The following is a 12,834-nucleotide window of genomic DNA, read 5'->3' as shown; positions in this document are numbered from 1 at the left end:
CAGGGAAACTTAGGGAGCTGGAAAATGGAGGTTAGTATTCATGTATCTCCTCCAGTGAAGGAATTGGGCTTGTGTTCACTTTAGTGAAAGGTGAGCCAAGTGAAGGTTGACAGTCCTGTAATGCCTCAGTGTGTGGACCACCAATGACCTCCAAGTCCTTTCCTTTGTTTGAATCTACTCACTTTACAACTTTAAACTGCAAATCTACATCTGTGAAAGTTATCCGCACACTGAGCCTTGCTAGGCATATGATTTTTTTTTAATATTTATTATTTTTATTTTATGTGTATGAGTGTGTTGTCTACGTGTGTGCAAGTGCACCCATGTCGTGGAATGCCCACGGTGTCAGAAGAAGGCATCAGATCCCTTGGAACTGGAATTATGGACGAGTTGCTAGCTACCATGTGGGTGCTGGGAATTGAACCTGGGTCCTCTGCAAGAACAGTCAGTGGTCTTAACCACTCAGCCATCTTTCCAGTCCCTTGAAGCAGCAACTTCCAATCCTATGTCCAATAACTTCTGGTCCCCCTCCCCACTTCTGCTCCAGAGAGCATGAGGGTATCAAGAGACTAAAAAACTGGAAAAAATAAGCAGTAGTTCATGCAGTACAGTGTAGAAGTCCAAATGATTGCCAAAGCACTGTTTGTTCCTCTATTCATTCAGAAAGCTCTCAGGAGTCAGATATTTTTGTGTGATTTACAGGTTAATATTGTAGGCTAGCAACAGAAGCGCTAAAGCCAAACCTCCCTGAGCCACATGGACTAACAGGGAAGAGTTTACGTCCAACCAAGTTGATTGAATGTGTAGTTGCAAGCCATGGTGTATGTGTAGCCATATATATATATATGCATATATATATATATGCAGTTTATGTATGTTCAGTTTGCACATAGGATATGAACTGTCATTGATGTATTTTACTACCACCAGTTTGAAATCAAGTTAGAAGGTCAAGACCAGCATTCATTGTGTGTGTGTGTGTGTGTGTGTGTGTGTGTGTGTGTTTCCTTGTGTATTTATAGGGTGTGTATTTATAGGTAGGTCAGAGGTCAATATCTGGTGTTTTCCTCCATTGCCTTCCACCTTATTTTTTGAAACAGGGTCTCTCCATTCAACTTGGAGCTCACAGTTGTCTAGGCTGGCAGGCCATGAGCCCCATGGACCTACCTATCTTCATTTGCACTATTCCTGATCATTGGAATTGCAAGTATGTGCCACCACCCCTGGGTGAGATCCAAACTCAGGTTCTGGTGCTTGCTGCTTACTAACGGTCATCTCTCCAGCCCCAGAACCAGCATTCTTAGAAAAATGAAATCAAATATTATGAAAAGTAATAGCATATGTAGAACATAGTAATAGACTAGCATGTAAAATGCTTTTCTTAATTGTAAGTTTATATCATTATATCTGAAATCTGTAACATTGTCTTATATAATCCCTGTACTAGAAATGAGTGCAAACACAGGGAAAATATTAGCCCTAGTATAATTGGTCGTGGAAAGTAGGTAGTAATAATACTATCAATTATTACAGTTTAATGACATTGAAGAGCCACCCTGTTAGTCACACATTATGTACTAAAAAGATTGAAAGATTATATGTCACAGACGCCAAAGGGGTTTGGCTTTGTGTGTAGACAGAGCTTTGTAGGATCTGGTCCCAGCCTGATCTTTTATAAACTGGTGAACTTTAGGTGTGCCCCCTGAAAGTTTATGTATTAGAAACTTAATGAATTAATATGCTAATGTGTTTGAGATGGGGATAATGATTGGATGAGGTCATGAAAGCTTGATGGGGTTCGTGAGTTTACAGGAGGAAGAAGTGACTGAGCTGGTATGCTCTCTCTGTCTCATGAGTGATGATGTCCTCCTCTAGCATGCTGTGATATGGCAAAACTTCTCACCAGCAGTTCTCTTGGGTTTCTCAGTCTTGAAAACTATGAGCCAAGTAATCTTCTTTTCAATAATTTACCACTACCTCTGGTATTTAGTTATAGTAACAGAACACACACTAAAACACAGACCAAGAAACTTGCAGGGAAGGGGAGACATTAACATGCTTAAGTGTTTCTTATTAGGAATCTTTATTTTAAAAGATTAAGAATTGTCTGCAGTAATGTTTGTAACGTATGCGTATTTGGCACAGGACTTGGCTTACACTTGGTGGCTGTTATTTGTTCATGGCCAGGATCAAATGATGGAAAAGATTTAGTGCTTGTCAAAATCAGCTCAAGTATCTACATACTCAGGGACATCCAGGTTGCCTCTGACTTGGGAAGAGCATTATAAAGAAGATAATGAGCCCATCTGTGCATTCTGATGAGTCATGCGGACTTAAGTGATGTTACTTTGATTTGAAAAAAACAAGAAAATACCTCAGAACTCACATAGACAAGGGTTTGTGTATTCTTTTTCAAGTCAGAGTTGAGTGTTCCTAGGGTGACCCTCTTTGAGGTAAACTGGTGCTGTAGACAGGGGAAGATGTTTGAGGACTGACGGGGTACAACTAAGTAGGGCCAGGTTGGTCCCATTATCTACAAGTGGCATCGTGTTCTTTAGGTAGTGTCTGTCTCTGTTTTGTAGATGGGTAAATGGAAGTGCAGAGAAGTTCCCTTGACTCACTGAGGGTCACTGGGTTTGGTGTGACGAGAACAGAAAATTCAGTTCAGATGCCTGTGATTCCACTGTTAATGTGCTTGCTCCCTGTGTCCTGACCACCCTGCAGACAGACTTATAGTACCAAAGCCCCCAATGTACACACTATGCCAAGTCCTCAGCTTTAAAAAAAAAAACATCTTATGAAGCTGAGGTGCCTGCACGCTGACTCAGTCCTGGTGCCTGGAGCCATCCTCAGCATTCCAGCTCTGCTATTTCACTAGTCCAGACAGAATCCATGCCTTTCAGAAGAGTGCCACCTTCTATATTAATTACACCACTGTTTAATCTCCAACAATATATACAAAAATAATTAAAAGGGGGGAGTTATAATTCAAGGGCATGAGGCTTAATTAGGGTGCAAGAATTAGAGTTTCTTTTGACTCCTTTCCAGCATCACTGTTGCTTTACCATCAGGTTAAAGAAGACTCTGCCTTCAAAAGTTTGAATTTTTAAAAAGCCAAAACCTATTAACAGACCACTGACTATCTGAAAACAGATAATAAAAGATAACAAAAGGATTCACCATCATACTGTGAAATTAAAACAGAATTACATTCTCTAATTCCCATGCAGAATAGAACTTGCTAGAAATATGCGTGGAAAGTGCTGCATACTTGTGTGTACTCAGAGACGTTTTGGTTAGACAGTATAAATTTTAGCATCCTTTTTCCTCAGCACCAGTGCCTGGGTTTTCTTAGAAGGGCTAACTGAACTCCTTCTCGGTCTGCACTGTACTTACAGGGTATGGAGATGTTTTCCTGTTTGCTTCCTCTTGGCTGAAGCACTCCAGTCTTGCCTTCCTTTGTTGAGGAACTTTACGTAGTCCCAAATACCCCTTGAATTTAACATTCTCTATAATGTAGTTGTTGTTAAGGGGATGTGATGTGATATCAGTATCTGGGGATGACTTACTGTTGAATTTGCATGATAACTATAGGCAGTAGTTAAAAGTATGGCCATTGGCACCAAACAGACCTGGATTCAGATCACAGTGGACTTCTTACCAGCTTTGTGATTTCCACAAGCAGCTTAGCTTCTTTGTTGGAGGAGGATGCCAGTTCCTACCTCATGGAGCAGTTGCAAGGATTAGAGAAGGCAAAGGACCTCATGTTGCCACAAGGGAATGTGAACATATACATTATCAACTAGAACATAAATATCACTTTAAAAGTGTATAAATTTTAGTGCTTATTTATATTCTGTCTCCTCTGCTGAAAGACCCACAAGATCAGGGACCTAGTTAAAATGTTTTCTGCTTTTGCCCATAGTGAGGACATTGTCTGGCATATACAAGCACATAGTAAGCATTTCGGTTATTTGGTTGAGTGAAAGATTAGAGAACTCTTATGTGTTTATAGTTTGCATTGTTTTTGAAATCCTTTTTTCAGCTAACACTGTTTTTTTTTTGTTTGTTTGTTTTTTTTTAGGAGAGAAGTTTTTTAGGTAGCGAGGTCATGAAAAAACAAAACCTAAATCTAAAATAAGTGCTTGATCTACCTCCCTTTGTTTATCTTAATTTCTTGATGTGACATTTGCTTTCTTATTTACAACTGACCTTCCCCAAAGTGTTTTTTCATTTAAACAAACTAAGACTATCTTGTAAAAATTATCATGTAAAGCAGTTAGTGAAGAATCAAGAAATTCAATTTCTTTAAATTCTCTCTGAAAATGTAAGAGCTTGTTGGCTTGCCCAAAGCATAGACTATATTTAAAGTAATCCCAAATATAGCAGCATCATCTGAACCTTGTAGGGGGCAGAATTGATTTGGTTTTTGTTTTCTCACTTGCCATTAAATGGTTATTTATTTATTTATTTATTTATTTATTTATTATTTTTTGGTCTTTTTGAGACAGGGTCTCCCTGTAGCCCCAGCTGCCTGGAATTCACTATGTAGAACAGGCTAGCCTTGAACTCACAGAGATCTGCTGCTTCTGCCTCCTGAAAAATGCTTATTTTAAAATTAGTAGAAAATATCAACTACCCTGAGGAATATGGAGAAAGGATAAAACTGAAAACATCAAAACAAATGAATAGACTTTAAAAACAAGGAAAAAATAAGAAGAAATACAAACAACCAGCAACCAAAAGAAAGAATGTTCAACTTCTTTAGCAATCAAGGAATTGCAAATTAAAATAATAAGATGCCAGGTTTTGTAGCTCAGTTGGAAAGAGACAACCTGAGGAGCAGGATACTGTTATTGTCAGTGTAAGTTGTTTCATCCTTTCCCGAAACAGTTTGACAAAATCAGTTAGATTTAAACATATATCCTGTTGAGGGGCCAGAGAGATGGCTCAGCAGTTAAGAGCACTGGCTGCTCTTGCAGAGGATCTGGGTTTGCTTCCCAGCACCCACACGGCGGCTAACAAACATCTATAACTCCAGTTCCAAGGGATCTGATGCCGCCTTCTGATCTTCGTGGGCATTGTATGACATGGGTGCACTTACACACACACATGTAGGCAATACGCTCATACACATAAAATAAAAATAATAAAATATTAATTTTTTTTTTCAAAAATACCCCTTTGACAGGTTACTTTTCATTTCTGAGAATATGCACTTAAATTTTGGGGGGGATTTATTTACTTTTATGTGTATGAGTGTTATGCCTGCATGTATGTAAATACACCCATGTCATACAGTGCCTGTGGAGGACAGAAGAGGATGTCAGATCCCCTGGAACTGAATTTATGGACAGTTGTTAGCTGCCATGTGGGTGCTGGGATTCAAACCCAGGTCTCTGTAAGAACAGCCAGTGCTCTTAACTTCTGAGCCATCTCTCCAGCCCTGAGAATATGCTTTTTAGTTTTTAGTGTTGAGGATTGAACCCAGTCCTCCCCTCCCCCACCAGTACGTGGTCTACCAACAAACTATATCTTTAGCCCCCAAGAATATGCCTTAATGAATTATAATTACATTTATTAAAAATTTAGCTGTAGGCCAGGCATGGTGGTGCACGCCTGTAGTCCTAGCACTTGGGAGGCAGAGGTAGGTGGATCTCTGTGAGTTCAAGGCCAGCCTGGTCTACATAGTGAATTCCATACAGCTGAGGCTACAGGGAGATCCTGTCTCAAAAAAAGAACCGCCCCCCCCCCAAATTTAGCTGTAAAAATAAATGAAATGCTGAGATAGAATTGTCTATCAGCAGAATGACCAATATGAATAAAATAAAAGTATAATCTAATACAATGGCATTTGATCCATAACAATTTTATAGCAGTTTTTGAACATAGGAAGAGGCTAAAGATTGGCTAAGCAACGTAACTCAGCAAATTAAAAGATACTATTTTTTAAATATTTTATTTATTATTTTTATATGTATGTGTGTATTGCCTGCATGTAGATAAGTGCACCCGTGTCATGCAATGCCTGTGGAGGACAGAAGAGGCTGTCAGATCCCCTGGAACTGGAGTTATGGACAATTGTTAGCTGCCATGTGGATGCTGGGATTCGAACCTGGGTCTTTTGCAAGAACAGCCAGTGTTCTTAACTGCTGAGCCATCTCTTCAGCCCCAGAGATGATTATTAATTACTGTGGAAGAATATGTTTTAGAAAAAGGGAGTTAGATAATGAATACACAGATAATGTTTAAAGGTGGTTATCTGGTGAGTCAATAGATTGTGATTGCTTTTAAACACTTTTCTTACTTGTTTATGGACTTAGACTTTCCTATGTTCAATACACACACTTTAGGTAAAAACATATTTTATTTATTATTTTTATTTTATGTGTATGAGTGTATTTCCTGCATGTAGGTAAGTGCACCCGTGTCGTGCAATGCCTGTGGAGAACAGAAGAGGCCATCAGATTCTCTGGAACTGGAGTTATGGGTAGTTGTTAGCTGCCATGTGGGTGCTAGGATTTGAACCCGAGTCTTCTTCAAGAACAACCAGTGTTCTTAACTGTTGAGCCATCTCTCCAGCCCTGTCAATACACACACTTTTATATGAATAAGTTAATATACTTTATTTAAAATGTGAAGACCTGAGGTCAGGCCTGGTGGCTCATACCTATAACCTCAACTCTCAGAGGATGAGGCAGGAGGATTTCAAGCTTCAGATCCAGTCTAGATTGCACAGTGAGACCCTGTCTCAAAACCCTGAAAAACCAAGCAACAGCAACAACAGCAGAAAAGATGTATTGTTTTGTTTCGAAGTTTCTCTAGGAGAGACCATAGGAGCATGGGTAAAGGAAATGACTGAGCAGTCTCCATAGGAAGACCCTTGACCATGCATGTGAAGAGATGCTTGCACCCAAGGGGTGGAAGAAACGCAAGTATAGCATCCAGTAATGCCACTTTGAACCCCTCAGATTAGGTGAAAAGTAGAAGTGATCTGAGAAAGAGGGGGTATAGAATTTGGTGTGAGGCAAGGCCGGCTGACCCATACTAGAGATTTTAGAGAGCCATGCCAAGAGAGCTCAGCTGATAGGGTTTTCTGCAACCAACCACTCAGCTCCCAGCAATAAGGATTCTTAGTGCAGTGTCATCTGAGGTGCCTGCCAGCAGAGACCACTGGAGGCCTCATCTTTGCAGTGAAGAAATAAGCAAATTGTAGCTGCTGGTCACCGTTGAATTCTGTGTAGCCACAGATGCAACAGGCGTGTGACCTGCAATGGAGTTAGATCTGAAAGGGTCCTATAGTGAAGGCTGTCAGGTAAAATGTAGGTGTCCAGTTAAATCTGAGCTCTGAAAAACAGCCAACGCTTTTTTAGTATCAGTAGATCCTAAATATTTGCTACATCCTGGAAACCTGTCCAGAGTACAACACAGTTCACGAACAGCTAAACTGTGTACACCGAGATGTCAGCCCAATGTTGAATATACATCATACACCTTGATGGTTATTGTCTGTGGGGAGTTTAATAGGAATACAAGGAAATAAATACAAATTACATAAGCAATGAAGAGAAGATGAAGCCTTGAGTAGTCAAGTGCTGATAGTGTGATTACATCTGGTCTCAGAACTGGCATTCAGAAAGAAATTTTAAAAATGTCTTTCTTTGGCTTGGGCTTAGGGTTGGGATGGGGCTGTAATTGAGAGGCAGAGCATCTGTGAGACCCTGAGTTTCATCCTCACACATAGTTTACTCCCCTGCAATTTTTTACTAAAGTTTTGGTGACACTTCCTGGTTGACAGAATATGTTGTTCTCTAAAAACATCCTTGTGGAGTACTCTGACGCTTCTGAACGAAATGAAGTGACAGGAAAGTGTACAGAAAGGGAAAAAAAATCTTAGTTGTTTTATAGATCTAGTAAAAAATGAAACTAATAAGTCAGATAAAGACACTGGTTCACTGAGATTTACACTTTTAATAAAAGAACACGTGCTGGGTGTGGTGGTGTGTGCATGCCTTCCATCCCAGCACTCAAAAGGCAGAGAAGTAAGTAGATCTCTGTGAGTTTGAGGCCAGCCTGATCTACATAGTGAGTTCCAGCCAGTTGGGCCTACAGGGAGACCCTGTCTCACCCGCTTCCCCCTCCAATAAATAAAAGCACATGCTATGTTCTCACAGAGACAGAAGAATGTAAGCACAAACCCTTAGCTTGTCACAGTGGAGGCAGAAAAATAGGCAAGTTTAAAATTTGCTCATTAAGGACTCTTACCTCTCACCTCCCATCCCGTCCCGGTGTGTGTGTGTGTGTGTGTGTGTGTGTGTGTGTGTGTATGTGTATGTGTGTGTGTGTGTCTGGGGTCTCATGTATCTCAGACTTGTGATGATGACATGAATCCCGGTCCTTCTGCCTCCACCCCCCGCCCAATAGGGGTTACATCTATCCCAGCGCACTTGGCTGCCCTTCTCTAACCGCTTTTTCTTTTATAATGTCATAGCCGATTACAAGGAGAGCTTTAACACAATTGGAAACATTGAAGAGATCGCATACAATGCTGTTTCCTTCACCTGGGATGTAAATGAAGAGGCAAAGGTGAGTGAAATTCTGTGCCTATTCTTTGTAGAGGAGTCTTTTTCAAAACCTGTATAGATAGCTTCTAGAAATTTGAGTCAGAAAAAAGAAATCGAGGTTATTCCCTTTTCTAGAAGCCTCACACTTTCTGCACAATTGTCTTTTGAGGGTTAAGGGAGAAAAGAAAGCCTTTGCTTTGTGGCCTCTGACAGACAGTGGCTGTCACCACTGCCACCGTGTCCATCCCTAGTCCTTCAGGTCAGTTTTCCATTTTAGACTTTGCATCTGCTGAAAAAGTCTTAGAAAACCTTTTCTCCCTACACTTAGAGTCCCCGAACATGTCCCCGCCCCTATTGGCCCTCAGAACTACTTTTTGCAGCCTCCTGAGGCAGTGCCTGTCTTCATGGGTGAGTGACCCACAGGGCATCTGGAACTGGTGAGGGAGGTGTGCCAGAAGCCGGGCTGCAGTGAGTTTCACAACTTTGAACCACTTCTTTTGTTGACTGTTTAACCTTTTCCTATTGGTCTGGCTGCAAGTATGGCTAAGAATAAGGGTAACTAACATCTCCCACAAAGACTCAAGAACAGATGCCCACATGTCCTGGGGTTGGGAAAAGATGTTTTCATAGAGGCCAACATTTGCTGTCACAAATCTGATTTTATGAAGGCTCTAAAGCCTGTCCTTTTTGCGTTCCTTAGCTTCTGTTCCTTCAACTTCATTTTGTATTTAAAGGAAAGTTCCAGATAAAACTTAAGCTTGTTTTCTGCTTCAGTTGTGTACCATCTGAGTGAGTGTTAGAAGACTTTTGTCTTCAAACCCACAAAGGTCACTGTAAACAACTCCTGTCAAAGACTCATTGTCCCTTCTGGGGAAGGCTGGTTCAGAGAGGAAACTGGCTGCAACTTTGTAGGCAGGTTTACCAGAAGAAAATGAATTGTTCAGTGTCTTATTTCACTCATGTATAAAACAATGTAGGGGAAATTGGCTTTAGGCCCCAAAAAGGTGACCCAAATGGGGACACATTGACAGAGTAGCAGTGCGGCCTAGAGAATGTTCTAGAGGAACAATGCCCAGAGAAGGGAACAGGCCTTGCTGCACGATGCAATACCAGGCCTCACAGAGAATTGCAGGCAAAGCTTATCCCTGGGATGTGTGCACATTGCCATGTGCTCTCAGTGTTGTTATCGATGCCCTTGGCTGCCTGAGCCCCAGGCAGCCCACTCGCCACTCCTGAGAATGCCACAGTTTGCCCATAGCTTGCCATGCAGAGGTCTGTTTGTGTCCTTCCAAGGCTTCTGCCTACCCTTCCTCACTGTAGTCTGTGCTTGCCCTTTTTATTTGTGCCTGCTCTCTTGAGGCTAGACTACATGAGAGGAGTCTGTGTGATGGTGCAGTTCTGAGATGGGTTGTAGTCCTTAGCTTCTGTTGTTAATTTCAAAACAAAAGAGACTGATCAGCACTTCCAAATGTCTCTGCTGCACCAAATATCATGCTGGGGTATGGTGCATGATGACCCAGCAAAGGATCCGATAGGAAACCAACCAACAACCAAACAACAACATTGTGACCAGGGAGAGGCCAGGCCCACCTCAGAGTCACCGGGAAGAAATAGGGTATGTTGCTAAAGGTGTCTGACAGTGTTAAAGCAGGCTCTAAGTATGAGCTGTAAACACCACGTTTTCAGTATCATGCAATCTGATAATGAATGCTAGTGATGAATGAAGATTTTGTTTCCATAGGGACCATTTAAAGCAAATGTCAAAATCAGAGGGGGCAGGCTTGATAGGAACTGGTGGGATAGATGATTTGGGGTTGAGTTGCTCTTCTAGCCCAGTTCATTTCATACCACTCACTCACCATCTATAAGTGCTCACTTCCTTGTCTAAATGTGTGCATACATAGGTATGCACGGGTGTTCATGTGGGTTTGCATGTATGTGCATGTGTATCGTTCCAGGCAGACACATTGGTATTCACATACTAACAAACGGCCTTGGGTGATATTTTGTGATACTTCCTGCAGCAAAATTTGTTTTATTTCTTTAAAATCTATTTTTAGTGACTGTCACTTTGTTCTTACAATCTGAAATCTGGCTTAATTGATATGTAATAAAAAATGCAAAGGGCTTTCTCCAAGCTACAGAAGGATTTTTAAAGAAAAGCTATAAAAACCAAATCCAATTCATTTAGGAGGCTAAGGAGATTTGAGAGGTCTTTTTTGTAAACACATGGAGCCTGAGGCATTTCTTTAAAATATTATTGATTTTATAATGAGCAGATTGCAAAAGACCAAATAGCATTGTACTTGAAAGATTTTCAACAAAGCAAGAAGGAAAGGACCACTCTCAGGCAGGAGTTGTGCTTCTCAGAGCTCATGTTCATATTCCTTCAGAAGCTGCAGGTTCTTTCAAACTCCAGGCAGCAACATCTGCACTCACCACCCCTCTTGTAGGCTTCAGGACTAGGTCCCATTTCGTGTCATAATGTTTTGGTTTTTGTGCTGGAGGGCACAAACTTGTGGTCCACAGAACAAATAAATATATGTGGGCATGTTATGCCTTTATGGACATTGGGAGTTTTAACCTTTTTACTCATGTTTAATAATAAAGAGGGTTTGTTTGGTTGGTTTTGTTTTTGTGAGGCAGGGTCTCACTGTGTTGCCTAGGCTGCCTAGAGCCCTCAATCCTCCTGCCTTAGCTTCCTAAATGCTCAGATTATGGGCATATACTACTATACCAAGTTTAGGAGACTACTTTTTTTAAGTTTTATTTTTCTTTTATGACTGTTTTGCCTGCATGTTAATGCACCTGTACATGCGATGCCATGGAAACAGAAGAGGGCATCAGGTTCTCTGGAACTGGAGTTACGGATAGTTGTTAGCCACTACGTGGGTGCTGGGAATGGAACCTCGGTCATCTGGAAGAGCAACCATTGTTCGTAACTGCTAAGTAATTTCTCCAGCCTAAGGGATTATTATTTTTTAATCCATGTTTATAGATTATTTTGGATAATTAAAGATTCTGACAGCCATGGGCCTGAGAATTAAGTAATGAGTGGCTTATGATGTTCTGGCTGCTCTCTCTCTCTCTCTCTGTCTCTCTCTCTCTCTCTCTCTCTCTTTCTCTTTCAGTTCTTTATTCTAGAATTTACTCTGCTGGCTCTGGTGTACATTTGAGATTTTATGCCCAATGACATCACCCCCAAACAATTGATGCACAATTTGAGTCTTCCCTGGCTTTCAGTGTTGGGGTAGGTAGTGACACAATGAAGGTTGAGATGGTGCGTAAGCTCCATGCAGCAGATGGGGAGCACCCCACTGGCGTTCCTTAGTGTCTTGGCCAATCCTTAGAGTGCCGCAGTGAACAGCAGCAGGCAGAGGCACACCACTGTTAGAGAGGCTATACCATCCTTTAGATGCCCACAACAGTGTTAAATCTTAATCTTAGAAGGTTTTTTTTTTTTTTTTTTTTTTTTTCAAATCACCAAAAGGGCCTGGAGAGATGACTCAGTGGTTAAGAGCACTGGCTCCTCTTGCTAAGGACCCAGATTCAGTTCCCAGCACCCACATGAAGGCTAACAGCCACCTGTAAGTCCAGTTCTAAGAGATCTAAAACCTTCTTCTGGCCTCCGTGGGCATTGCATGCATGGGTGCACTTAAATACCTGCAGACAAAACACTCATACACATAAATTGTTTTTAAAAAAAAAATCACCAAAAGTCACTTGAATCCAAACATGAACACATATCAACAAGTCAAGTAATGTTTGGGGTTAAAATGAGATTTTTTTTTATTCTTTGTATAAGTTTTTATAAAGTGTCTTTGAAATGAGTGATATTAGAAGAGATGCTACTGATACGTGCTTCAAAAGCCACAGCAGCATCCTTGGAGAAAATAATTATGTTTCCAAAGATGACTGTGTCAAAAGATGGCTTTTATTTGAATATTTAAGTTTTGGTGTCTTTATTAAACAGACAAAACCAAAACAGCTGTCTATACTTGGCAATCTTGTTGCATGTATATAATCAAATGGGACTGAAGGTTACAGATCTTTCCAGAACACACTTCTACTGCTTTCTGATTGGTTTTGTTGTTGTTGTTGTTGTTGTTGTTGTTGTTATTGTTATTGTGATTTTAGACAGGCTCTCATAATCCAAGCTGGCCAACAACTCCCTATGTAGCTGATGATGACTTTGTCTTGATCCTCCTGACCCTACAAAAACCACCTTGCTCAAGCTTATTACTATTCTAAGTTCATACTCAATGTTTAC

General features: G+C 40.9%; 1 protein-coding gene across 1 annotated transcript in view; it reads left to right on the top strand.

The window, feature by feature from the left end:
* Positions 1–12,834, top strand: part of Grhl2 (grainyhead like transcription factor 2) — a 158,459-nt gene that overhangs the window by 91,023 nt on the left and 54,602 nt on the right. Inside the window, exon 8 of the mRNA XM_008855099.2 lies at positions 8,492–8,586. Within this exon, the coding sequence (XP_008853321.1) occupies positions 8,492–8,586 (95 nt within the window). The remainder of the gene's footprint in view (positions 1–8,491; positions 8,587–12,834) is intronic.

This window comes from Nannospalax galili, unplaced genomic scaffold (assembly GCF_000622305.1).
Source record: "Nannospalax galili isolate Female #2095 unplaced genomic scaffold, S.galili_v1.0 scaffold687, whole genome shotgun sequence".
In the NCBI taxonomy this organism is placed as follows: domain Eukaryota; kingdom Metazoa; phylum Chordata; class Mammalia; order Rodentia; family Spalacidae; genus Nannospalax; species Nannospalax galili.
Note: the sequence above shows the minus strand (reverse complement) of the source record. Positions and strands in the feature narration are given on the sequence as shown.